At 37.6% G+C, this 27,419-nt stretch overlaps 1 protein-coding gene across 1 annotated transcript; it reads left to right on the top strand.

Moving 5' to 3' along the window:
• Window positions 129–27,419, top strand: MUT (methylmalonyl CoA mutase). The gene is given in 15 exon segments (NM_214405.1): window positions 129–200; window positions 4,373–4,800; window positions 5,977–6,344; window positions 7,345–7,502; window positions 8,546–8,717; window positions 10,794–11,042; window positions 14,040–14,151; window positions 15,436–15,551; window positions 17,840–17,844; window positions 17,846–17,867; window positions 17,870–17,955; window positions 18,872–19,003; window positions 20,381–20,528; window positions 24,007–24,174; window positions 26,709–27,419. Coding segments are annotated over 14 exon segments (2,250 nt in total). The 5' UTR covers window positions 129–200; window positions 4,373–4,415; the 3' UTR covers window positions 26,838–27,419.

Below are 27,419 nucleotides of genomic sequence, written 5' to 3'. Positions count from 1 at the left end.
TACGTCATCAGGAGCGCGCCCGCCCCCGAGAGCGCGAGGAGATTGGCTGGTTGGAGGGCGGTGTCGGCCGACGCCCCCGTCCCGTCCCGCTGGTCTTTGAGCTTGCTTGGTGGAGAGCCAGCCCAGCTTTAATTCGTAGGACTAGAGGAGCAGAGGTCCAGCTCCCCCCTCCATAGCCGAGGTCCGGGACAGGCCGGCCTGTGAGTAAACTGTGCCCCGTGAGGCATGTCAGTCTTTTAAATTCCTCCATTCTTCTGACTTCTCTCTCTCTTTCCCTTACCTGACCTCTGAGCCTCGGTCTTTTCCCTCGTCCCAACCTCCCAACTTCCTCCTCCTTTACCTTATTAACGTAATGGGATCTCGCTCTCCTCTACCTTCTTCTTAGGTTTAGATTCTCCACCGACCTCTTTATTTCAGCGAGGTCCGCGGTCCTGTGGAGGTACTGCTGGAAAGAATATGCTTTAAGGTCCCAGAGGCCATGTTGCAGTCTTCCGTAGCCACCCCGGCACCCCGAAGTTCCGCTAGGCAGAGGGCGATTGTGGGAATTCGGAGGGATGTGCTGGTCCCACAGCTGCCTCCCTTCTAGGCATCGGTTCTTGTGAAGGTTTTTTTGTAAGAGGTGGCGGGACTGGAAGTGACTGTGTTCATAGATGAAGGTGAGCGTAGGAGGTGGAAAGACAAGTGGAAATTGAAGTGAAACTGTAAATTACTTGTTCTCACTTTTATCTAGAAAGAGAGCAATCTTTCATATGCTAAAAGCCCTGGATAACATATTTGTGTATGTGTGTCAAATTTTAAATTACTCGATGATTTTTCTCCCAATATTTTCTTGTTTATTTATTTATGCTAATATTTTCAAATTTAATTTGCATGCCACATGTTGTCATCTCCGACACAGATTGGCTGAAAATTGGAGGTGGCTAGCTTTTGCTGAAGTGTTAATGTGGAACCATATGTAAACAAACTTGAAAGTTATTTGATTCAGAACTATATGTAGGTGTTTTACCCATATTTTTAAGGGGGGGTGGGCGTGGGCTTGCTTCACCAATGCCTTTTAACATATTCTCATCATCAGTAACTTATATTTGCTTTGCATGTTGCTGCTTTGGATACCAAAGCCTCTCCTGATAGATCTTCTGAGAAAAATTCGGAAATCCTATTGCCATTTGCAGAAGTTGTGTTCCTATCTAAAAATGATATCTATTTCTAGCCTTTACCTATTTACCATGTGATTTTTCAGGAAGTCAGTCATACAGGGCTCTTTCCTATCGTCTGTCCAGATTTAGGAATGCCTCACCTATTTTGTGTGAAATGAGTGTGATAGTACCTGTTTGCAATCTAGTCTGGGGCAGTTTTCAGATTACTTTTTATATCATTACTACTCTAATGTTTCAATTATAATTATTTTTCTCATCCACTTTTTAAGCTAGTACTTGTAATTTATGGCTCTCAAGAATATGGATGACAAGGACCCCATGGATTCAACAAAATAAAAATCATAGTAATATTTAAAGTATAATAGGAATTGTCTTTTGTTATATATCTGTTTAGACTTTGGTCTGTGCACTTTTTTACCTAGTTGAACACATTGCATTAACATTTTTTATCTTTCATTTAGTATTTTTTGAGTTTATCTCCATTTTAAGGAAACTATGCAGACGTTTTTTGGCCACGTCCATGGTATGTGGAAGTTCCTGGGCCAAGGATTGAACCTGCACCACAGCAGCAATCTGAGTCACTACAGTAACAATGCTAGATCCTTAACCTGCTGCACCATGGAACTCTGCATGACATATTTAAAATTTTAACTTGGGTATAATATACCCACAGACGAGTACACGTCATAGTTGTAAAATTTGACAAATTTCCACAAACCGAATACATCTATGTAGTAGGAATTTAGATCAAGACTATCACCCCAAAGCTTCTCTCTTGCCCCCCTTTCTCTACTAGTCACCATACTTCTTCGGACTTGTGACATCAAAGATTTGTGTGGCCTAATTCCTAAACATTTTAATAGCTATATAAAAGTCTATAATTTGTGGAGTTCCCATTGTGGCGCAGTGGAAACGAATCCCAACTAGGAACCATGAGGTTGCGGGTTTGACCCCTCGCCTCGCCCAGTGGGTTAAGGATCCAGTGTTGCTGTGAGCTGTGGTATAGGTTGCATACGCAGCCTGAATCTTGCATTGTGGCTATGGCGTAGGCCGGCAACAGCACTGATTTGACTCCTAGCCTGGGAGCCTCCATCTACCTCAGGTGCGGCCCTTAAAAAAAAAAAAAGACCAAAAAAAGTCTATAATTTGTGTATACTGTACTTCACATATTCCTACATTGTTAGATATTGATGATGTTTCTAAATTTTCTTCACTTCAAGTAAAGAACAAGTATTTTACGTAGTAACTTTCCCAGGAGTGATGACCCTCAGTGAAAAGGCATAATCATTTCAGAGACTTTTCAAACTTATTGCCAATTTGATTTTAGAAATACTTAAATTGATTAAGATCATCTTGTTTCACATCTCCCTAACAAATATTTGGTATTCTTATTTTATTTTAAGCTTCGATAAATTGATAGGCAGGGGATGGTATAGAAAGTAGAATTTTGGAGTTCCCGTCACGGCGCAGTGGAAACAAATCTGACTAGGAATCATGAGGTTGCAGGTTCAATCTCTGGCCTCGCTCAGTAGGTTAGGGATCCTGTGTTGCTGTGGCTGTGGTGTAGGCTGGCAGCTGTAGCTCCGATTCCACCCCAAGCCTGGGAACCTTCATATGCCATGGCCCTAAAAAGCAAAAAAAAAAAAAAAAAGGTAGAATTTTAAGCTCACTTCCTGCCTTGTCTGTTACATGGCATGATGAATATATTAATAAAGTTTGCAATTTGAAATCTTTTAAAATACTAGTCTCTACAAATTGAGGATATATGACTGACGAGTATTTAGTAATTTAGGTGAACAGTTACTGCTTTTCTGTGTGGAATTTTGATCAGGCTACTTTATTTCTTTATTTCTCTGGGCTCTAATTTCTACATCTGTAAAATGATGAAATTGAACTTAGTTACTTAGTGTAAGACTCTGCTAGTTATTAGGAATATACAACTCATAATGTTGGATCAGTTTATAGACTAGCGGAGTGTGTGTGTGTGTGTGTGTGTGTGTGTGTGTGTGTGTGTGTACCCATACATACATATGTGAAATTTTATACCATGTATTTTGTGTAAACATAAAACATATATAAACAAATATATTTTATATGAACCTAAAAAACAGTGTTCTAATGTATTGTAGTGTGGGAGATAATATGTGTATAAAGAGGAAAACGGTGGTGTAGTATGGATTACTGAAGTGGCCATTTAACCTAGCTTGTAGCTTCAGGAACAGGCTGTGAGTATATTAATTAAATTCTGGGACTTTCTGCTTCCTAGGTTTAAATGATAGCTCTACAGTTTCCTCATTTGTAAAATGGGGATAATATTAATACTTATCTCTTGGTGGTGTAGTAAGGATTAAAATTGCTGCTGTATATAAAGTCCTTAAGCAGTGCCTGGCACATAGAAAGCTCCCCGTACTGGAGGTGATGCCTTAGCCAAAGAACATTCTAGGCCAGTGGATGAGCAAGAGCAAGTCACAGAACTTTGGCCTACTTAGGGAACGTAAGTAATCCAGTTAGGTAATCCAGTATTTCTGGAACACAAAATATGTGGAGTTCAAAGTCAGAGGTGGTTCTGAGAGAGAAGCAGGGATCAGGTCTTGGGGGCCTCGAGTGCTTGTTTTGTTCACCACTTTTTTCTCCAGCATCCAACACAATAAAGTAGGTATTAAATGAAAACCTCCTGAATGAAAAAATCAATTAGGAGGCTATGCTCTATCCTCTACATGATGCAGAGCCTTTGAAAAATCTTAGAAGTGTGACATGAGCATATTTGCATTGGTGTCAGTGTGTCAAATGGATGAGAGGGGGCTAAGAGTGGTCAGTAAAACCAACTAAGAGGCTCTTAAGGAAGAGAACTAGAACTGGAACAATCATAGTAGTTATGGAGAAGAAGAACCAAAGTTATAAAATGTGTAGGGAGCAGAAAAGGAAAAGAGGTGAAATAATATACCCTCTTTTTCTCTGTTCCCTTCTCACCAATAAGCTCCCATTTTGCCACTCTCTTGTAAATATATAGGAGTTCCCATCATGGCTCAGCAGTAATGAACCCGACTAGTATTGGCTCAGATCCAACATTTCTGTGGCTGTGGTGTAGGCTGGCAGCTGCAGCTCCAAATCGACCCCTAGCCTGGGAACCGACATATGCTGCTGGTGCAGCCCTAAAAAGACATATGTACATACACACATATATACATACATTAACGTTGTGCTGCTTTTTCTAGATCGGTCCTTGTTCCTCCTGTTGGGTATTTTCCACGCTCCATCATGTTGAGGGCTAAGACTCGGCTTTTTTTGCTTTCACCTCATCACCTGAAGCAACTGAAAAAGTCATCAGGCTCCAGGCTTGTATGGCAGCGACTTCTGCATCAGCAACAGCCTCTTCACCCAGAATGGGCTGCCCTGGCTAAAAAGCAGCTGAAAGGCAAAAATCCAGAAGAACTAATATGGCACACCCCAGAAGGGATCTCCATAAAGCCCTTATATTCCAGCAGGGATACCAAGGACTTCCCTGAAGAACTTCCAGGAGTGAAGCCGTTCACACGCGGACCATATCCCACCATGTATACCTTTAGGCCCTGGACCATCCGCCAGTATGCTGGTTTCAGTACTGTGGAAGAGAGCAATAAGTTCTATAAGGACAATATTAAGGGTGAGATTTTAAATGTGAGACCTAATATTTATGATGAAGTGTGTATATATATATACTTACTCGTCTTGGTTATTTTTGAAGGGAGCCTGGTTAATTTGTGGTCAAGGCTATACTCTGAAAAAAATGAATGTTTTTCAGCTTCCACAGTCAAAAAGATAAATGAGCGAGAATAAAATGCTAAATTCTTGAAGGCAAACAATATTTACTTGCACATGGTGTGAAAGGAATTAGATGAAGCGAAGTTGAAGGAAAGAGACATTAGCTTTGCCTTTGAGAAGCCTTTAATTAAAACCATCAGGATAGCAGGAAAAACAACAACAACAAAAAACCAAAAAAACTCATCAGGATAGGAATTGAAGGAGAAAATGGAATTGTGTGAACTACTGTTTTCTTTTTGATCTGTGCTGAAAATCATAATGTTTGAAAGCTAAACTTGAGGATCTATCAGCACGTATTGCCTATGGAGGACTGAACTCATGTAGTGTATTTTAGTTTTTTGCATGGTTTTCATAATTTTATTTCTAAGAATGTTGAATGTCCAAGACAAGAACATAAATAAGTGAGCATGCAAATACTAAATTATGTTAACTATATATAAATAGCCATATCTTTTCATAAATCTTAAACGTATTTCTATAGGAGTTCCTTTCATGGCTCAGCAGTAATGTACCTGATTAGTATCCACGAGGACACAGGTTTGATCCTTGGCCTGGCTCAGTGAGTTAAGGATCCAGAGTTGCGGTGAGCTGCAGTGTAGGTCGCAGATGTGGCTCAGATCCCGCATTGCTGTGGCTGTGGTGTAGGCAGGCGGCTGTAGTTCTGATTTGACCCCTAGCTTGGGAACTTCCATATGTGGTGGGAGCGGCCCTAAATACATATGTATTTTCTATCAGAAATTGTTAAGGTTAAAAAAAAATCTTCAGACATGAGATAAATGACATGTTTTGTTCCTTCTATTCTTTATTGTAGTGAAGTCTGGAACTCTGTGTTTTTTAAGCACATGGGAAAAAACAGGCTCTTAGGAAATAGAGTATCTTTAACTTTTGAGAATAAAAATGTTTATTATAGAAGTGTTCTATGATGAGATGAATTAATACTTTTAGTAGTGTTAAAAGAAAATCAGTTTACTTTAATGCCAGACTCTTTAAATAGTATTACTTTTCTTTATATATCTAGCTGGTCAACAAGGATTATCAGTTGCCTTCGATCTGGCAACACATCGTGGCTATGATTCAGACAACCCTCGAGTTCGTGGTGATGTTGGAATGGCTGGCGTTGCTATTGACACTGTGGAAGATACCAAGATTCTTTTTGATGGAATTCCTTTAGAAAAAATGTCAGTTTCCATGACCATGAATGGAGCAGTTATTCCAGTTCTTGCCACTTTTATAGTATCTGGGGAAGAGCAAGGCGTACCTAAAGAGAAACTTACTGGTACAATCCAAAATGATATACTGAAAGAGTTTATGGTCAGAAATACTTATATTTTTCCTCCAGAACCATCCATGAAAATTATTGCTGACATCTTCCAATATACAGCAAAGGTATCCTTTATGGTTTTGTGGGTTTTGCTGTAATTCTTTGAATGTAGGAATTTTTATAAAATACCACAACCTAATTTGAAATCATAACTGCGTCTGAGTCATAGTTGTAGTATAAGGCCAAGGTGTAGGTTTTGTGTTTATAAGTGAGTGTTGTTAGTTTTTATTTTTGGTCTTTAATGTTCTGATTTTACGGTCTGTCACCACCTTTGAATCTGGGCAGTAGACATTTATTGTATTTTCTTTATTGTTAAAATCTTTATTCTGCTAATTGTTAGAATCAGGGGGACTCATAATTTATACTTCCTTATTTCTCTTGAGTTCAGATTCAGTTGTAAATAGACACTGGTGTCAGAGAGATGGGGGTCAAAACATCAGCTTTGTTTCTGCAAAAAACTGGAATAGAAGATATCACTTACAGAGTTCCTTTTGTGGCTCAGCAAGTTAAGAACCCGACTAGTATCCATTAGGATGTGGGTTTGATCCCTGGCTTCACTCAGTGGGTCAAGGATCTGGTGTTGCCACAAGCTGCGGCATAGGTCGGTGTGGCCATGAAAAGAAAAAATATATATATTGCTTATATCCATAACCACAATGAGGTCCCTAATGTTTCACCCCTGAATTATGTTCATTTTTCCCAAAGTGATGGGAAAAGAAAGTTCTTGAAGTACTCCTTTGTTAACAGCAATCCCTCCACAGGGAAACCTAAAGCTTCTTCATATCCTCTGAGTAATTCATTTATATATTCCCCCATCATTCACACTTTACTTTTTGCTGGCAGTGCTTTCTTCTCACCTACCTTATGATTACACTGTTATTTCATAGCAAAGGGAAAGTGGGTTGAATATAACACAGTAAGCATTATATAGTTTCAGTTAATATTATGAACTACTTAGTATGTCTGAGTTGATCATTTTAAAATAATACCATCTTTTAGAAAATAGATTTAATGAACCTTTTTGATGTTTTTATTCACAGTTGTATTTTTTATTATTTTATATAGCACATGCCAAAATTTAATTCAATTTCAATTAGTGGATACCATATGCAGGAAGCAGGAGCCGATGCCATTCTGGAGCTGGCCTATACTATTGCAGATGGATTGGAATACTGTAGAACTGGACTCCAAGCTGGCCTGACAATTGATGAGTTTGCACCAAGGTGAGTAATTAAACTCAGGAGTTCCCATTGTGGCTTAGTGGTTAACAAACCCGACTAGTATCATGAGGACATGGGTTGGATCCCTGGCCTTCCTCAGTGGGTTAAGGATCCAGTGTTGCCGCGAGCTGTGGTGTAGGTTGCAGACGAGGCTCAGATCTAGCGTGGCTGTGGCTGTGGTTAGCAGCTACAGCTCCGATTTGAACCCTAGCCTGGGAACCTCCATATGCCATGGGTGCAGCCCTAAAAAGACCAAAAAAAAAAGAGAGAGAGAGAGAAAGAAAGGTCATAGAGTTCTTTGGTGGCTCAGCAGGTTAAGGATCTGGCATTGTTACTGCAGCGGCTTGGGTTGCTGCTATGGTGTGTGTTCAATCCCTGACCTGGGAACTTCCACATGCTAGGGGTGTGGCCAAAAAGAAAAGTAAATAAATAATTATTATTTTTTTTAAGTCATAGGACCATTTTATGAGTGTATAGCAAAATATATTGGTAAAATGAATTTATATGTATATAAAATTACTAAATTCTTTTGTTTTAGCTGAGTAATAATGAGGGAATGAGCCAGTACTGTTTATAATTAAAAATCAAAGTTAAATTTGACTGCACTTCTTGGTAAATTAGAGGAATCTTGTCCTTTGCTATTCAGAGAACACAGTTAACTGGCACCTTCTGACAAATAACATTGAAATATAACACTCAAGACAGATTTTCTTTTGTTCTATTAATATTTCTGTTTTGAAATACAGAAGTATCTCTTATAGGTTTAAGATTCCTGCAGTATACATGCTTTCATTATAATTCAGTTTTTTGCAAATTTTCTGTGAAAATAGTTCCACATGTAGTTATATTTTCAGTGTATTTGTGGGACTAGGTGAGCCTTACGTCCTGCTCCTCTGCATCTTAGACCTCTCCCTGTAACACACTGCTTTCACTTTAGTTCAAGTTAAGTTGTTTGAAGTTAAAATCTGGACTTTTGTGTGTATGTGATACAAATAGTTTTATTTTCCACTTATAATCAAATTCTGGACTTAATGTTACTATTTCAGGTTGTCTTTCTTCTGGGGAATTGGGATGAACTTTTATATGGAAATAGCAAAAATGAGAGCTGGGAGAAGACTCTGGGCCCATTTAATAGAGAAGATGTTTCGGCCTAAAAACTCTAAATCTCTTCTTCTAAGAGCACATTGTCAGACATCAGGATGGTCACTTACTGAGCAAGTATGTTTATCATTTAAAGTGTAGAAATTTAATGAAGTCTACATTTTCTTCTAAGCACTTGGCATAGTGAAAAAATAGACTTAAGAAGTTATCTGCTAATATTTGAAAATCATAATTATTCTGAAGCATAATACATGTTTATTTTTATACAAATGATGATGAATAAAATTGGCTCCCTCTAGTGGTTAACAATATAAAATCATTTAATTCTTAGCTTCCATGTCTGGCTGTGTATTTTACTTTTTTAAAAGTAACAAAATTGTAATAATGAGGAAGAAGTAAAAATTATAACTTAATATTGTCTTAAATAGTTTTTTTTTTTTTGCTTTTTAGGGCCGCACCCTTAGCATATGGAAGTTCTCAGGCTGGGATCAAATCAGAGCTGCAGCTGCCAGCCTATGCCACAGCTGCAGCAATGCAGGATTCAAGCCATACCTGCAACCTGCACCACAGCTTACATCAATGCCGGATCCCCAACCCACTGAGCAAGGCCAGGGAGCAAACCTGCATCCTCATGGATAATAATCGGCTTTGTTTCTGCTGCATCACAGTGGGAACTCTCTGTTGTAAATAATTTTTTTGTCTTTTTGCCATTTCTTGGGCCATTCCTGTGGCATATGGAGGTTCCCAGGCTAGAGGTCTAATCAGAGCTGTAGCCACCGGCCTATGCCAGAGCCACAGCAATGCAGGATCTGAGCTGCATCTGCGACCTACACCACAGCTGACAGCGCTGGATCCTTAGCCCACTGAACAAGGCCAGGGATCGAACCCGAAATCTCATGGTTCCTAGTCAGATTCGTTAACCACTGAGCCACGACAGGAACTCCTGTAAACAATTTTAATGGTTAAAATTCTTAACAAGATTTCGTCAGTAAAATTTAATTTTATACGTATATACTTTTATGATAGTTATGTGTTTAAATAAACACGCATTCAAACAAACCATTTAAAAATTACTATCACTTGGGTAATCTTTTTCAACTTTGTTTCATTTTATTAAAAGGCTGTGTGGTGATGATCTTTTTAAACATGCATTTTCTTTACATATATATTAAATTATTTTGAAACATTAAAAATAATTTATAGCTAAAGTTATATTGCTTTTATACATTTAAGGAGTTCCCATTATGGAGCAGCAGAAATGAATCTGACTAGTATCTATGAGGATGCTGGTTCGATTCCTGGCCTTGCTCAGTGGGTTAAGGATCCGGCATTGCCATGAGCTGTGGTATAGGTCGCTGACGCAGCTTGGATCTGGCATTGCTGTGGCTGTGGTGTAGGCCTGAGGCTACACCTCCAATTAGACCCTTAGCCTGGGAACCTCCATATGCTGCGGGTGAGGCCCTAAAACGACAAAAAGACCAAAAAAAAAAATTGTCACATTGCTTTTATACATTTAAAAGCAGATAAAAACTAATCATCTCCATATTAAATATGAGTTCAGGTACTTATAAGTGGAGAAATATAGATTTCAGAGTTGGAAGCACTTTAGTAATCATTTTTGTCTTACCCTCCTCATTTTTATAGCTAAGGAAACTAAAGTTCAGAAAGGACCAATGACTTTCCCAAATCACAGCTAGGAACAGAATGACCCAGAGGCCATATTTCCTATTGTCATAGTCCACTCTTCACCTGTTTTATTAATCATTTGTTAATAAATCATTGCCAGTTTTGTGCACCTCATTACTTTTGTGCATCAGAGTAGATACTTTGTACAATAATTAGGAGATGGTGAATTATGAGCTGAAAGATGCTAATAATCTAAGTCAACAAGGTAACCATTCATGATGCACTTATAGAAGAGTAGGCAATAAAAAATAAGCACAAGTATTTAATATTTCAGATGATTATATGAGGCAGTGTTTTAGCGCCTTAGCACAGACTAAGGACGTAATTCTATAAGTCTGGCTCGTTTACTAATTGGTCTAAATTTATTTGATATTCTGAAGACTAATGCAAACTTTGGCAAAGAAAGTATGTATCAACCCCTGCTTAATCATATCATCTTTTACAGCTTCAATATATATCAACTGTTGCCTTGTTTTTTTTTTTTTTGCTTTTTACTAAATGGGTTAGGATCCTTATAATAACATCATTCGTACTACAGTAGAAGCAATGGCAGCGGTGTTTGGAGGAACTCAGTCTTTGCACACAAATTCTTTTGATGAAGCCCTGGGTTTGCCAACGGTGAAAAGTGCTAGAATTGCCAGGAACACACAAATCATTATTCAAGAAGAATCTGGGATTCCCAAAGTGGCCGATCCTTGGGGAGGTTCATATATGATGGAATCACTCACAAACGACGTTTATGATGCTGCCTTGAAGGTCAGTTTCTCCTCTTTGAAACTTTGCTTTCAAGATTTACATGTTTATAAAGATTTATAGATTTTTGAGTTATAAATCAAATCATTTGTAGAATTGTGTCAAGATTTGTAAAGTGAGAAAAGAGAATTTTAGGTTTGATTTTATAGTATTTAAAACTGAAACTTAATTTAAAAATAGATTTGTATTTGTATTATTATGTTCAGAGATTAAAAAGACAACTAGCATTAAAAGACCGAAATAAAAAAAGCAGTCCTTTGTCCTCCACTGGTGGTTTGCCTGCTTTCTTGATTCAGCCACATCTTTTTCTATGTTTTTATCTCCATGTTTTAAAATTACACATTCTAATTGTTTTAGATGTTATCTATTTCTTTGCTAGTATGGTAGCTTAGTATTTTAGGTGGATTTTTTCCCCTTTCCTTTGTCCCATATTACCAATATAATTATATATATCTCAATGTAAATCCTTCTGAAGTCCTCTAAATTCTCATTTGACTTAGACTGATTTCTTCCTAGACCATTGCTGTCCTTGGACTTCCCTTTGTCATTATCCTGGGAGTTCTTTTTACCTTTGCTATATTTAATCTGTGTCCTGAATTCTGTCTCTTTGTTGATTATCCCTTGTTATTTTGAAGCGCATATTATGGGAACCTCCTAAAAATGGTGCATAGGGGTGAATTATTTGGAACTTTGGACATTTGAAAATGTCTTTGTTCTTCTTTCATACTTGATTGATAGCCTGGCTTTGAAATTTTTCAGTTGGGAGTTTGTAAGCAAATTTGAAACCATTCACCTCATTTTTATTCTAGCTTCCAATATTTCTGTTCAGAATTCTGTTGCCATTCTCATGCAGGATCTTTCTTTCTGAAAGTTTTAGGATCTCTTCTTTATTTTTGTGCTGATGTGTCCTATTTTTTTCTACATTCATTATCTTGGACCTTTGGTGGGCTTTTTGTTTTTGTTGTTGTTGTTGTTGTTGCTTTTTAGGGCTGCACCCACAGCATATGGAAGTTCTCAAGCTAGGGGTCGAATCAGAGCAGCAGCTGCTGGCCTACCTGACAGCTCACGGCAACACTGGATCCCCAACCCACTGAGCAAGGCCAGGGATTAAATCTGCATCCTCATGGATACCAGTTGGATTCATTTCCACTGCGCCACAATGGGAACTCCCTGGTGGGCATTTTTTGTCTGGCCTCTATCATGTTCCCTTAGCTCTGGGAAATTGTTATGTATTATTTATTTTAAAAAATTTTTTATTAAAGTATAGTTGACTTATAATGTATCAATTTCTGCTATACAGTAAATTGACTAAGTGATACATACATATACATATATATACACATTTCTTTTCTCATATTATCTTCCATCATGTTCTGTAACAAGAGATTCAGTGTAGTTCCCTGTGCTATACAGTAGTATATTTTTTTGATAATTTCCTTCCTGTCATTTTCCTGTGGTTTCTCCTAGTTATCAAGTAAGGACCTCTTTAAATGACATTCTGATATTCTTATCTGTTCTGTAATGTATCTTTGAGTTTTTGCTGTGGTTTGTTTTGAGTTGTCAACTTTATCCTTTTATTTAAATACTTTAAAATTCACATATCCTGTTTTTAATTTCCAAGAGCTCTTTTTTGTGTTCTGATTTTCCCTCTTGCATGTCATACTACTTGTTTTATTAATATAGAATCTCTCTTTTCTGAGAATAATTATATTTTTTGAAGTTTTCTTTTGTATCCTACATTGTTACTGTTTCCTTTTTGTCTTCAGCCTTATCATTCAGAATGCAGGGTTTTGTTTTGTTTTTTTGCTTTTTAGGGCCACACCCGAGGCATATGGAAGTTCCCAGGCTAAGGGTCAGATTGGAGCTACAGCTGCCAGCCTCCACTACAGCAATGCCAGATCCGAGCCCCTTCTGCAACCTACACCACAGCTTACGGCAACACCAGATCCTTAACCCACTGAGCGAGGTCAGGGATCGAACCCACAACCTAATGGTTCCTAGTCAGATTCGTTTCTGCTGCGCCACAACGGGAACTCCAGAATGCAGGTTTTTATTTCAGTAAGACATCTTATTCTTGCCTCTCCTTGTACTTGGTATTTTGTAGTACATTGCTTTTCTAGTTCATTTTCTGCAGACAGTAAACTTTGGTTCTCCTGTTAGAATGGGAGAGAGGTCGTCGCCAATTCTCAGGTTGTTCACATCTTTTTAACTTCCGATCTTATTCTTGGCTTCTATTGAATCCAGTACAGATTCTTCTTCCTTGGATTCTTCAGGGGAAAATTAGTTTGACTGTGCTTCTTTCTGCAAGATCATACCCCATTCCACATCCATTTTCCACTATCCCATGTATGTACGAGACTGTGATTGCTGGTTTAGATGTTTCCTAGGTCAGTAAAGAATGGAGTTATGTCATTACTCTCCTGATCAAACTGAAAATAAAGTGGCATTTTGAAATAAATTTTTTTGAGTCTTTATGTAACTAAAAATAAGGATTAGAGAAATCATGGAGCAGTGGAAACGAATCCGACTAGGAACTATGAGGTTGCAGGTTCAATCCCTGGCCTCGCTCAGTGGGTTAAGGATCTGGCGTTGCTGTGAGCTGTGGTGTAGGTCGCAGGCACTGCTCAGATCTGACACTGCAATGGCTCCGGCCTAGGCCAGCAGCAACAGCTCCAATTCAACCCGTAGCCTGGGAACCTCCGTATGCTGTGTGGGTACAGCCCTAAAAAGGACAAAAGACAGAAAAAAGAAAAAAAAAAAAAAAAGGATTAGAGAATTCACATTATCTTTAGTTGGCTTCTAAGACTTCAGTGCAAGGTTTTGTGTTTTCCATAATATACTCAATAGTTTTTCTGTTGTCTTTTTAAATAATTTTAAGCAGAGAATGTCTTTTTTAATGGCTAAAATTGACATAGTAACATTATGTTATTTAACACATTAGTATGGTTTATAAAAATATTTCCATATTCTCTTCTAGTTTTTTATCTGTTTTTCTAATAGCTCATTAATGAAATTGAAGAGATGGGTGGAATGGCCAAAGCTGTGGCAGAGGGAATACCTAAACTTCGAATTGAAGAATGTGCTGCCCGAAGACAAGCTAGAATAGATTCTGGTAAGATAAAGTAGAAAAGTTTGCATGTGGAAGCCAATATTTAAAAATAAATTTGAATTTCTGTTTGATGATAACATGTATAGTTAATAAAACAAAAATTATGGAAAAACGGAACTTGGATAAAATGTTTCTCATGAATCTTTATGTATGTCTCCATTTATCTCTGTGTTTGTATTTTTGCATGCCTGAATGCACATGGGCAGACATATGTACAAAATATGTGTAATTTGCCCATTGTATACATGTGCATGTGTGTGGGTGGGTATCACCAACATTTTGAAGATGACATCATGATTGGTCATTGTGCCCTGCTTTGGACTATTCATTTATTCATTCAGTTGGTCAATACTTTATTAGTCTTCAGTATTTAATGCACTGTGCTATGTCTGGGCGTACAACCTGAACAGGACAGACATGGTCTCTACACTCACAGAGCTTACATTTTAGTAAGAGAGAGAGGAAATGCACAAATAAACAAGTGGGCTAATGACAGATTGTGCTAAGTTTTATGAAGAAAGTAAGAAAAGGGATATAACCTAAGGTAGCAGTTGGCAGGATTCTTTAGCTAGAGTGATAATCTGGTAGTTTGTGGCAAAATATATTTATAGTATTAAGGAAGTGTAATTTATAATTCTGATTTATCATTTATAGATTTTTTTTTTTATGGCTGTACCCATGGCATATGGAAGTTCCTGGGCCAGGGATTGAATCTGAGCCTCAGCTGTGACCCATGCCATAGCTGCAGCAATGCTGGATCCTTTAACCCATTGTGTGGGGCTGGGTTGAACTCGCACTTCCACAGCTACCTGAGCCACTGCAGTCAGATTCTTAACTCACAGGGCCACAGCGGGAACTCTAGATCACATATAGATTTTAAAAGGATTTTTGTTTACAAGTGATTGGCTGTAAGAGAATTCAAGAAAATATTAGAAAAGCTATTGCATGTTTATCTTCTACTTTATAAATCTTAGATGGTAGCCACTTCTATGGTTTTAATTTTGTAGTGTTAGAAGAGAGTTTATCAGAAACTCTGGGAATGTTGTGTAGTTTGGGAGAATAAGAAAGATCCTCCCTTAAAGGGATTCAAATATATACATGTCTTTTTCTCTCCTTCCCTCAGTTCTATATTGGTATTTGTTCATCAATATTGAAGTTTCATTAACAGTTAAAAATACTACTTAAAAATATTAAACTTATAAGGCAAATGTGGTGATCAGAGCATTACTGTTAGACGGTTATCTGTGAGTAGAATCTATATGTTATCTTCCTCTGGGAAATTAACAGGTTCTGAAGTAATTGTTGGAGTAAATAAATACCAGTTGGAAAAAGAAGAATCTGTGGAGGTTTTGGCAATTGATAATACTTCAGTGCGCAACAAGCAGATTGAAAAACTTAAGAAGGTAACAATGGCTATCACATTTGGAGGGCTTTCTGTGTTCTGGGTGCTGTCCAAGCCCCCGCATTGCACTGCTTCATTGTTACAACAGCCACATGAGGCCAGCATTATTTCTCAACATTTTAAAGATAAGGAAACTAAAGATAAGGGGGATTGAGAAACTTCCCCAGGATAAATAATTAAGCATCCAAGACTGAAAGCTATGTCTGTTGACACCAGGCACTCATGTTTTCAGTCAAGATATCTGCTGCCTCTGTGAAAGTTATATGTTCTTGTTAAAAACCACACCATAATAACAATGCCTCCTATAATTTACAGATTTGCAGAAAGGCTTAGATAATTATATAACTCATTCAAAGTTAAAAACAAAATTAACTTCAAAGTCAGTATTTGAACCCAAGCCTCTCACTGTAATCTGTTTCCATGTACCTCATGCTACTATGAAAGAATCATTTGCTTTCAGTTCTTTGTTTTGTGTCATTTTGTAGGGCTGCTCTTGCAGCATATGGAAGTTCCAGGCTAGGGGTCGAATAGGAGCTACAGCTGCTGGCCTACGCCACAGCCACACAGGATCCGAGCTGTGTCTGTGACCTCCACCACAGTTCACGGCAATACCAGATCCTTTAACCCACTGAGCAAGGCCAGGGATTGAACCCGCGTCCTCATGGATACTAGTCAGGTTTGTTACCACTGAGCCATGACAGGAACTCCCCTTTTGCTTTCAATTTTGTTTTAAAATTCAAGTATATTTGAATAGGGCTTGACCAAGATACAGTTTAGAATGAAAGATATTTATTTTGATTGAAACTAGAGTACTGTTTTATTTTTTTATTTTCTCATTGAGATAAACCAAAGAATATGAAATAATAAAATAGATAAAATGTACTACTAATTCTTTTTTTTTTTTTTTTTTTTTTTTTTTTGGTTTTTAGGGCTGCACCTGAGGCATATGGAGGTTCCCAGGCTAAGAATCTAATTGGAGCTGTAGTTGCTGGCCTACACCACAGCCATAGCAATGCCAGATCCGAGCCATGTCCGCAATCTACACCACAGCTCATGGCAATGCTGGATCCTTAACATACTGAGCCAAGGCCAGGGATCGAACCCACAACCTCATACTAATTCTTACCATTGTAACCTATACATTACTGTTGTATGAAGCTACCTTGATCTCTTAATCTCGGGCTTTAGTAATTACTGCTGTTTCTAAGGCAGTAGAGTTGAAATTCTGTAATGATTTTCTCTATTTAGTTTATTCTTTACCTAAAGGTTATCTTAAGATAAGACTTTTTTCCCTGTCAGTTTAAATCGTTCTTTAAGAATCTAATAGACTTTGTCCAGTTAGACTGTATATATAACTTTCATCTTCTATTTTTTCTATTAGAGTTACCAGCAGACGCTTAACAATATTTTCACCCTCAATCAGGAGATAACAACTGCTCTCCCAATTTTTGTCATTTTTAGAGTGTCCTACTTAGGATGTAGCATTATATTTTCAGTGATTACAAAAATCTTAATATTTAGAAAAATTCTTTTCTCCTCTCTTAAGCTAACAACATGAGGGGTTCCATTTAATGTAAATGATGATATTTTGGGCAAGGGAGAGAAATTCAGTAAAGATAATGGATTTGGGTTCCTCTTTGCCTTTAATTTAAATTTTCCGACCCACCTCTGCTTATAGATATAATTTTAGTGGCATCTTAAGTGGTATCATATTTTAGACTCTTACAGGTGTTGGAAACTTGTGAAAAAATTCAATTTAAGATAACTTTGTTTAGGTAGGCCGTTGGCAGAATAGAATAGAGCTGGGACCCAAGGGGAAAAGTCTTTGACTATGTTTTTCATTGTCTTTCTCTTTTTATTAAAGTATTTTTTATTGTCTCTGTCTTTCTTTTTTTTCCCAAGATTATTTTTATATAAAAAGTGATGCACATACATATTATTACCTATAGATTATTAATTAACTAAGGGAAACTTAAAATGTATAACTAAAATATTCCCTAAGTTATAATTTACTACTTGGGAGAATCAGTGCTATTATTTATTACCGCCCTGCTTATTTTTGAATTATCAGTGTTATACAGAATTTAGTATTATTTTAGGAATTCCTTAAATGTTTTGGGAATGAATATCAGACCTAGGAAACATATTATTCTCTTCTTTTTATTTCCTTTTGTTTTTAAATTTAGAGTCATGGAACATTTTCCACATGATGTACGTAACGGTATTATCTGATCTTAGTTTTATTCTCTATGAGCATATCTTGCCCCATTCTTTAACCTTTTCTGTAAGGTCAAATCCAGCAGGGATCAAGCTTTGGCTGAACGGTGCCTCACTGCCCTCACTGCCTGTGCTGCCAGTGGAGATGGGAATATTCTTGCTCTTGCAGTAGAGGCAACTCGTGCAAGGTAAGGATATGTTAAGTTTGGAGATTTCTGGATACTAAAAGTTAGCCAGTTTAGCTTTTCAGAGTGTACTTAAATAAAAGGTCAACTCTATAAACCATGTGAGCCTAAAAGAAAATATTGGAGACCAAAATAAAATTCTTAAACAGCTTTGCATTGAAAACAGTCATACATTTTGGACGGTGTGCATTAATTTTTGTGTATTTCCCTGTGGCTCGGGATATTTAAAGCAATTGTGGCAAACCTCTGTCAATGATTTGCAGGTTGGAGTTTGATTTACTTTGAAGTATAGAGGGACATTATTATGTTGGACAGTAAACAGACCTGTCTTTTGTCCAAGGTAGACAGTATCTCTGTCTTCCAAGGCTGTGTACTATATAGACATCTTAGAAAAGAGTCTAGATAAAGGCAATCAGTGCTTTGCTCTGCAGAACATACAGAAAAGCAAGTGACCCATGGACACTTCTCCCAATATATGATAATATAACTAAATAAATTGTTTTTTTCTGAGTACATGTGGAATGAATTAATAAACAAGTGGATGGAATATGGTAAAATATTTACTTTTTAATCAGAAAATAATCTGTGTGAATATTGCTCTTGGCCCATTTATATTGGTAAGCAGTGGCTTATTCAGGAACCTTAAAATGCTTGTCTATTAGTAGTTTTTAGGTCATTCAGTCGTTTTTTGGATGACAAATGTTGAAAAGAGGTCACTTTGTATGAAGGCATCCAGGAGCATTTTTTCCAACAGTATTCTGAGGAAAGGTGCTTTTGTGGATGTAATAAAAAGCATTCTTATTTAGGATTTTGACAGCCTGTTTTTAGCTGAGGTAATAAAATATGCCTAATTGTATTGAATGTTAAATATTTTTATCTCAAATAATGATGTTAAGAGGACCTCCATGTAATATTTTAGATGTACAGTTGGAGAAATCACAGATGCCATGAAAAAGGTATTTGGTGAACATAAAGCTAATGATCGTATGGTGAGTGGAGCCTATCGCCAGGAATTTGGAGAAAGTAAAGAGATATCATTTGCTATCAAGAGGTAGGAGAACAGACTTGTGGTTGCCAAGAGGGGTACAGAGGAAATGGGAAGGACTGGGAGTTTGGGGTTAGTAGATGCAAACTCTTGCATTTGCAGTGGATAAGCAATGAGATTCTGCTGTATAGCACAGGGAACTGTATCTGATCACTTGTGATGGAACATGATGGAGGATAATGTGAAAAAAAGAATGTATATGGATGTATAGGTCACTTTGCTGTAGAAATTGACAGAACATTGTAAATCAACCATAATAAAAAAATTTTTAAAAAAGGTAATATGTGAGATTTCTTAAACCAGCATGTCGTATTTTCCATTCATCCCAGGAGTCTTCTGCGGGCTTAATTGTCTCACATACCACTGGAAAATATTTGAATTGTAGTTTCCTAAAATAGTATTTTGCACTTTCACAACAGTCTTCTCTAGGAGTTTCTTATTTCAAACAAATGTTTATTTAACTAATACTGATACTGCTTCATATCCTCCAGGTGCTTAGATTTCAATTTCCTTGTGACAGTACACTTTTGTATTTTCCTAAATTTTATTTACATTGTTTAACTGCTCAAAATAATTATGAAAACTTACTTTTCCTGTTTGAAAGTAAATATTTGGCGGCATAAATTAAAATCAGTCTTCACCGAACTGACAGTAATTAACACTGTCAAACTTGCTTTGGAGATAAAAATTAATATATTTCATCATGCTTCTCAGGTATAGGTAGTAGCTTCCTGATGACTGGTTTTCTCAACCTCTGTAGTACATTTTTCACTAAAAATTTTGTGTCACTTCTTATCCATCAGATAAATATCATAACAGCCAAGGTGAAAGTCATCAAAGTGTAACTTTTTTTCTTTCAACATAAGTAGATTTGTTTCTTAGTGCTTTTTCATCTAGGGTGTAAATTTATTGATTTAAGCAAGCAAATATTTTGATTATAGATTATCATAAGATACTACATTGAGGTCACCTTGGGGGAGTTCGCACTTGTGAGGGTTAAATGCGATATGGGCAGTTCAAAACAATGAGTCATAACTGAAGACTTTTTTTTAGTTTATATTTAAATATTCCTGCACTTTGTCCCCTAGAGACTGTCTTAAGAAGTGGAAAAGTCGTTATTTTCTCCTCTTGCTTCACTGTGATGCTCTCAGTGTTACTGGCTTACAGTTGTGCCATCTTTCAGATTTTCCTCTAGGGGAGATGGGAAACATACTCGGATTTTAATGGAGTTCTCCACATGAAATAGAGATATTAAAAAAGTATGAGTAACCAGATTAGATGTTTTTAAATAAACTTGATAGGTTTACTGCAAATAAATCATAGTTTTATATCTTATTTTTGGTCAAGTAATATGTAACTGTTGTATGTTAAAATGTTCCTTAGGGTTCATAAGTTCATGGAACGTGAAGGTCGCAGACCTCGTCTTCTTGTGGCAAAAATGGGACAAGATGGACATGACAGAGGAGCAAAAGTTATTGCTACAGGATTTGCCGATCTTGGTTTCGATGTGGATATTGGTCCTCTTTTTCAGGTATTGAAATCGGGGAGATTTTCAAAAGGTGTATCAGTAAGTCACATTTAGAAAGAATTATAAGAAAAAGATTCTGGATCAACATGACATTATTACAGTAAAAGAAGAACATGAATTCAGCAAATTTCCTAATTTACTTTTGAATGCATATAATCCAATTAATTATGAAAAACAGATAGAATATAATTCATTTTAATGTACTCATTACTCAGACTTTGTGAAAATCAGTGTCAGTTCAGAACTAGAGCTTTTATTAAGCTTCTGAAACTGTAAGGATTACTTTCAAAGATCTTATTGCACTATACATTGAGATTTGACCAATAGTTTGTGGGAAAGATAGCCTGCATCAGATTGGTAAGAAGTATTTTGAAAGTGAAGTCAAGCATTAGGATTAGCTAGATTTATAATTAGATTTTCTCTTTTTTAAACTTCCTAGCAGTGTTTTATTTAATTACAGAATATTAGACACAGCAGTAAAATAATTTGTTGCAAGTAAATGAAGCTGAAATTCTGTAGAGTGATAAAACATTAATCACTCACTACCAAAAACTTTGACAAGTAACTTTTATATAAAAAGCTTTATGCACTACATATTTATTGATTGTCTACCAGATACTAGGTTCTGAGTTAAAAACCATGATTTATGTCTTCAGGGAGGTTGCAGATTCTCAGCAGAGTGAGATATACTCACCAGTAATCACAGCAGAGAGTAATTGCCGTAGGTACAGTTTAAACAAGGCACTTGTCCGAGTATGCTAGGAACTTTGAGCAGTGCCTTTCAGAAGCCTGGAGAACAAGGCAGGGAAGGGCATACTGATAAGGCCTGAGCAGAGGAACAGTGATGCAGAGCCATGATAAGGCATGAAGGCCTCATGTACCTGCAAAAGGTTTAGTAAGATGGGAATCCAGTGCTGGAATGGCATGTAGATTCTGATGACTAGCCTTCTGTGCCACTCAAAGGAGCTTGAACTTCATTCTGGAGGTGTTCGGGTAGAGTGACACAATCAAATGTATACTTTAGGAAGGTCACCTGCTAGTAAAATCACTTTCTGAAGTGGATTGGGAGGAGCCATGACTAGTTGCAAGGAGTCCAGTTAAAGTGCTGAGTACCCTGAGTGTGAAAAGTGAAGGCCTGGACTGGGTTAGGATCTTAGAAACAAAAAGTCAGCTGAGATTCAGAAGACAATTTAATGGAAGTGTCGCTGGCAAACATGCAGGCCGTCTTAAGAGAACCAGCTTTTGGCACGTTCAGATGAAGGCAACCTTAAAAGTTGAATGGCTATGTTTGGAGCATAGGAGAGAGGCCTCACCTATACACAAGGTTTTGAGACCTATCAGTATATAAACTTTACTTAAAGCTATGAAGATGGATGTAATTTTCCATGGAGAAGATACACAGTGAGATGAGAAGAAGATACCTGAACATGGAAAGGAAATACGTGAGAAGGAAGCAGCAGAGGAGTGAAAGGAAATGGGATGAGTAGTGGGTTTAAAACAAGGAAGGAGCAGAGTTTCAAGGAGGAGGAAGCACTGATATTACATACTGCCGACAGGTCAACTGCGATGAGGAGTAAAGAGTATTGCATTTTCACCAGGAAAGAAGTAAACATTCCTGAAGAGCCAAGCCTTTGTACAGTCTCCCTTGAGCATTTCCCTTTTGAAGTTTTAAAATAGTACTCTAGAGAAGCTAGAAGAAATTGTTGCAATGGAGAGTTAGCCCCGCCTTCTGGAGATGTGTCCTTGAACTGTGTTAGTAGTTGAGTACGTAAATGTGCTTACAGTCTTTCAGGCTTAAGGTGGGTTTTAGTAAGAATTGCAAATATATTTCAGATTAAGTAAATAGTACACACTGTATTTATATTGCTTTCATTCTTCCTCTAAGTTGAACCCACAACCTCATGGTTCTTAGTCAGATTCGTTTATGCTGCACCACGATGGGACCTCCTACTTCAAAATTTTTAATGAGGAAGATTGTCGAATGTTGATTGAAATAGGATAAAACACCTTACAAATGTTTTCTCAGGTCAGTCTCCCAAAGCAACAGAAGTAAAAGCAAAAATAAACCAGTGGGACCTAATCAAACTGACAAGATTTGCACAGCAAAGGAAACCAAAAAGACAACTTAGAGAATGAGAGAAAATACTTTCAAATGATGCAACTGACAAGGGCTTAATCTCTAAAATATACAAGCAGCTTATACAGCTCAACAGCAAAAAAGCTAACAACCCAATTGAAAAATGAGCAAAAGACCTGAATAGACATTTCTCCAAGGAAGATATACAGATGGCCAACAAGCACATGAAAAAATGCTCAATATCCCTGATTATTAGAGAAATGCAAATAAAAACTACCATGAGAGGAGTTCCCCTTGTGGAAGAGCAGAAACAAATTCAACTAGGAACCATGAGGTTGCAGGTTTGATCCCTGGCCTTGCTCAGTGGGTTAAGGACCTGGCATCACCGTGAACTGTGGTGTAGGTCACAGACACAGCTCGGATCCCATTTGCTGTGGCTGTGGCATAGGTTGGCGGCTGTAGCTCCGATTGGACCCCTAGCCTGGGAACTTCCATATGCCGTGGATGTGGCCCTAAAAAGTAAAAACAAACAAACAAAAAAAACTACCATGAGATACCACCTTGCACCAGTCAGAATGGCCATCATTAATAAGTCCACAAATAACAAATGCTGGAGGGGGTGTGGAGAAAAGGGAACCCTCCTGCACTGTTGGTGGGAATGTAAGCTGGTACAACCACTATGAGAACAGTGTGGAGGTACCTTAGAAATCTATGCATAGAACTACCATATGACCCAGCAATCCCACTCTTGGGCATAAATCCGGACAAAACTTTCCTTAAAAGAGACACATGCACCTGCATGTTCATTGCAGCCCTATTCACAATAGCCAAGACACAGAAACAATCCAAATGTCCATCAATAGATGATTAGGTCAGGAAGGTGTGGTATATATTCACAATAGAGCAAGATAATGCCATTTGCAGCAACATGGATGGAACTAGAGACTCTCATACTGAGTGAAGTCAGAAAGAGAAAGACAAATACCATATGATATCACTCATATCTGGAATCTAATATGTGGCACAAATGAACCTTTCTACAGAAAAGAACATCATGGACTTGGAGAACAGACTTGTGGTTGCCAAAGGGGAGGAGGAGGGAGTGGGGTGGATTGACAGCTTGGGGTTAATAAATGCAAAATTTTGCCTTTGGAATGGATTAGCCATGAGATCCTTCTGTGTAGCACTGGGAACTATGTCTAGTCACTTGGGATGGAGCATGATAATGTGAGAAAAAAGAATATATACATGTACGTATATACATGTACTGGGTCACCAAGCTTTATAGTAGGGAAAAAAAAATTGTATTGGGGAAATAACAAAAAAAAGAAAAAAATGAAATAGTATAAAACTTTACAGATATTTTTGGGATAAATAATGATCTATCTCTTTCTAATCATTTAGACTCCCCGGGAAGTGGCCCAACAGGCTGTGGATGCAGATGTGCATGCAGTGGGTGTGAGCACACTTGCTGCGGGGCATAAAACCCTGGTTCCCGAGCTCATCAAGGAACTCAGCACCCTCGGACGGCCAGATATTCTCGTCATTTGTGGAGGGGTGATACCACCACAGGTATTGTTCTCCTGAATTTTCTAGTACTGTGATGGGACTCCTGAGTAACAGTAGCTTATATATAGTTCTTTAATTTACTGCATACTTTCACTAAAAATTTGTTGTAGATTTTTTTTTTATATTTCTTTTTTTTCTTTTATTATTTAATTTTTTTCCACTGCACAGCATGGGGACCAAGTTCCTCTTACATGTATACATTTTTTCCCCCACCCTTTGTTCTGTTGCAATATAAATATCAAGACATAGTTCTCAATGCTATTCAGCAGGATCTCCTTGTAAATCCATTCCAAGTTGTATCCAATAACCCCAAGCTCCTGATCCCTCCCACTTCCTCCCTCTCCCCGGGCAGCCACAAGTCTATTCTCCAAGTCCATGATTTTCTTTTCTGTGGAAAGGTTCATTTGTGCTGTGTATTAGATTCCAGTTATAAGTGATATCATATGGTATTTGTCTTTGTCTTTCTGACTCATTTCACTCAGTATGAGGGTCTCTAGTTCCATCCATGTTGCTGCAAATGGCATTATCTTGCTCTTTTTTATGGCTGAGTAGTATTCTATTGTGAATATATACCACATCTTCCTAATCCAATCTTTTGTCAATGGACAATTGGGTTGTTTCCATGTCTTGGCTATTGTGAATAGGGCTGCAATGAACATGCAGGTGCATGTGTATCTTTTAAGTAGAGTTTTGTCCGGATAGATGCCCAAGAGTGGGATTGCGGGGTCATATGGAAGTTCTATGTATAGATTTCTAAGGTATCTCCAAACTGTTCTCCATAGTGGCTGTACCAGTTGACATTCCCACCAACAGTGCAGGAGGGTTCCCTTTTCTCCACACCCCCTCCAGCATTTGTTATTTGTGGACTTATTAATGATGGCCACTCTGACTGGTGTGAGGTGGAATCTCATGGTAGTTTTGATTTGCATTTCTCTTATAATCAGCGATGTTGAGCATTTTTTCATGTGCTTGTTGGCCATTTGTATATCTTCCTTGGAGAACAGTCTATTCAGGTCTTTTGCCCATTTTTCCATTGATTGACTGGCTTTTTTTGCTGTTGGGTTGTATAAGTTGTTTATATATTCTAGAGATTAAGCCCTTGTCGGTTGCATCATTTGAAACTATTTTCTCCCATTCTGTCAGTTGTCTTTTTGTTTTCTTTTTGGTTTCCTTTGCTGTGCAAAAGCCTTTCAGTTTGATGAGGTCCCATGGGTTTATTTTTGCTCTTATTTCTTTTTCTTTGGGAGACTGCTATCTATCTATGGAACTTCTAGCTATATTGCAGTTTTAGAGTCTACAATACCTAAGCTCTTGGGCATGATATTAGAATTTAAGAACCAAAATAATTAGGCAGCACAAAATAATTGGAATTGAAATATGAATTGAGAAGAAATGCAGGCGTGTTATACACGTGAGCTGACATTTTCAAGAAATATACTTTGTAGAAGTCATATTAAACCTCTGGATATTTGAATTACCTAGAACATTTGTAGGTGTTTGTCATACTTTTTCCCCCATGAGTTTAAAAACTAAGGATCAGTTTCTCTTTTTGCTTTTTAGGGCCACACCCACAGCATATGGAGGTTCCCAGGCTAGGGGTCTAATCAGAGCTATAGCTGCTGGCCTACACCACAGCAACTCAGGATCCGAGCAGCGTGATCTACACCACAACTCACGGCAATGCCAGATCCTTAACATACTGAGCGAGGCCAGGAATCGAACCCACAACCTCATGGATACTAGTTGGATTCATTTCCACTGCACCACCACACGGAAACTCCTAAGGATCATTTCCTATAATGACACACTTGTATGTTAATATGGCTATTCTTTATAATATAATATGGCCATTCTTTATAATATAATTCTATCAGTTAACACCCATGCATTTTTCTCATTATTTGTTTACAGTAAATATAATGTGCTATTATTCACCTGAAAGTCATTTAAATTTTAATATTTTAAATATAATTTAATATAAATAGTATTATAATATATTATAATATAAATCATTCATCAGAAATGATTTAGCCATTGCCGTTGTGGAGCTTACAGCAATAAGATGTTAAGTACCACTGAAGAATTATAGTGTTACAGGAATATTACAAGTTGCACAAGTCAAAAAAAAAGCAGAGAAGGGCATGGGGAAGATCTTTGTGATGTGGAAGGGGTGGGAAGGGAGAAAAGGTTGAGAACTTGCCCTCTCCCTCCACACCCAGCCCTGGACGAGGGCTAAGGCCTCTACAGTGGGGAATCTGAGGAAGAGGTGGGCAAAGATCCCGGGTTGCTGAGGGAAGGAGGAGGGTTATAAACCCAGAGCTCACTCCATAAGCCCCTTTAAAGCCGGCAGAATGGGAGAAGTGAGGAGGTCAGAGATGGAGCAGCAAAATGAAAAATGAGGTTAGTTGATACAAGAGAAGTGGAACCATCAAGGAGATTAAAGAAGGAAAATGTAGGTTAAGGTCATTGTCCTTTTGTTTCTTTTTGTTGAAATTAGAAATAATGTCTCCTATTAATTAAATAAATTCTTCCAACAGGATTATGAATTCTTATTTGAAGTCGGCGTTTCCAATGTGTTTGGTCCTGGGACTCGAATTCCAAAGGCTGCTGTTCAAGTGCTTAATGACATTGAGAAGTGTTTGGAAAAGAAGCAGCAATCTATGTAACATCCTGTCTTTGTTTTTGCTTTTTTCAAAAATATTCTTTCAATTATGATCAAAGAAGAAAGTGAAGCTATGTCTGCAAATTATTCAGCACTTGATATGTGCTTTCCTGAAAGCTTTACATTAAAATACTTGACTTATAAGACTGTTGTCATGCTATAAGTATATATGTATAGTTCCATTTTAATTTTAAAAATCAAAAAAATTATCCTTAAAACTCTATAACATATGCTCAATACTTTATGAGAAACTCTAGACAAAGTTATTTTTTTAATTATGATATTTATTTGAAATATTTCTTATAAATCTATTTACTATTTTAAGAATGTCTTAAGACTATCTTTCGGAGTTCCCATCGTGGCTCAGCACTTAACGAACCTGACTAGCATCCATGAGGACTCGGGTTTGATCCCTGGCCTCACTCTGTGGGTTAAGGATCTGGCATTGTCGTGAGCTGTGGTGTAGGTTGCAGACGTGGCTCGGATCCAGTGTTGCTGTGACTCTGGTGTAGGCTGGGAACTACAGCTCCGGTTGGACCCCTAGCCTGGGAACCTTCATGTGCTGCAAGTATGGCCCTAAAAAGAC

This window comes from Sus scrofa, chromosome 7, assembly GCF_000003025.6.
Source record: "Sus scrofa isolate TJ Tabasco breed Duroc chromosome 7, Sscrofa11.1, whole genome shotgun sequence".
Classification (NCBI taxonomy): domain Eukaryota; kingdom Metazoa; phylum Chordata; class Mammalia; order Artiodactyla; family Suidae; genus Sus; species Sus scrofa.
This window is presented reverse-complemented; position numbering and strand designations above follow the sequence as displayed.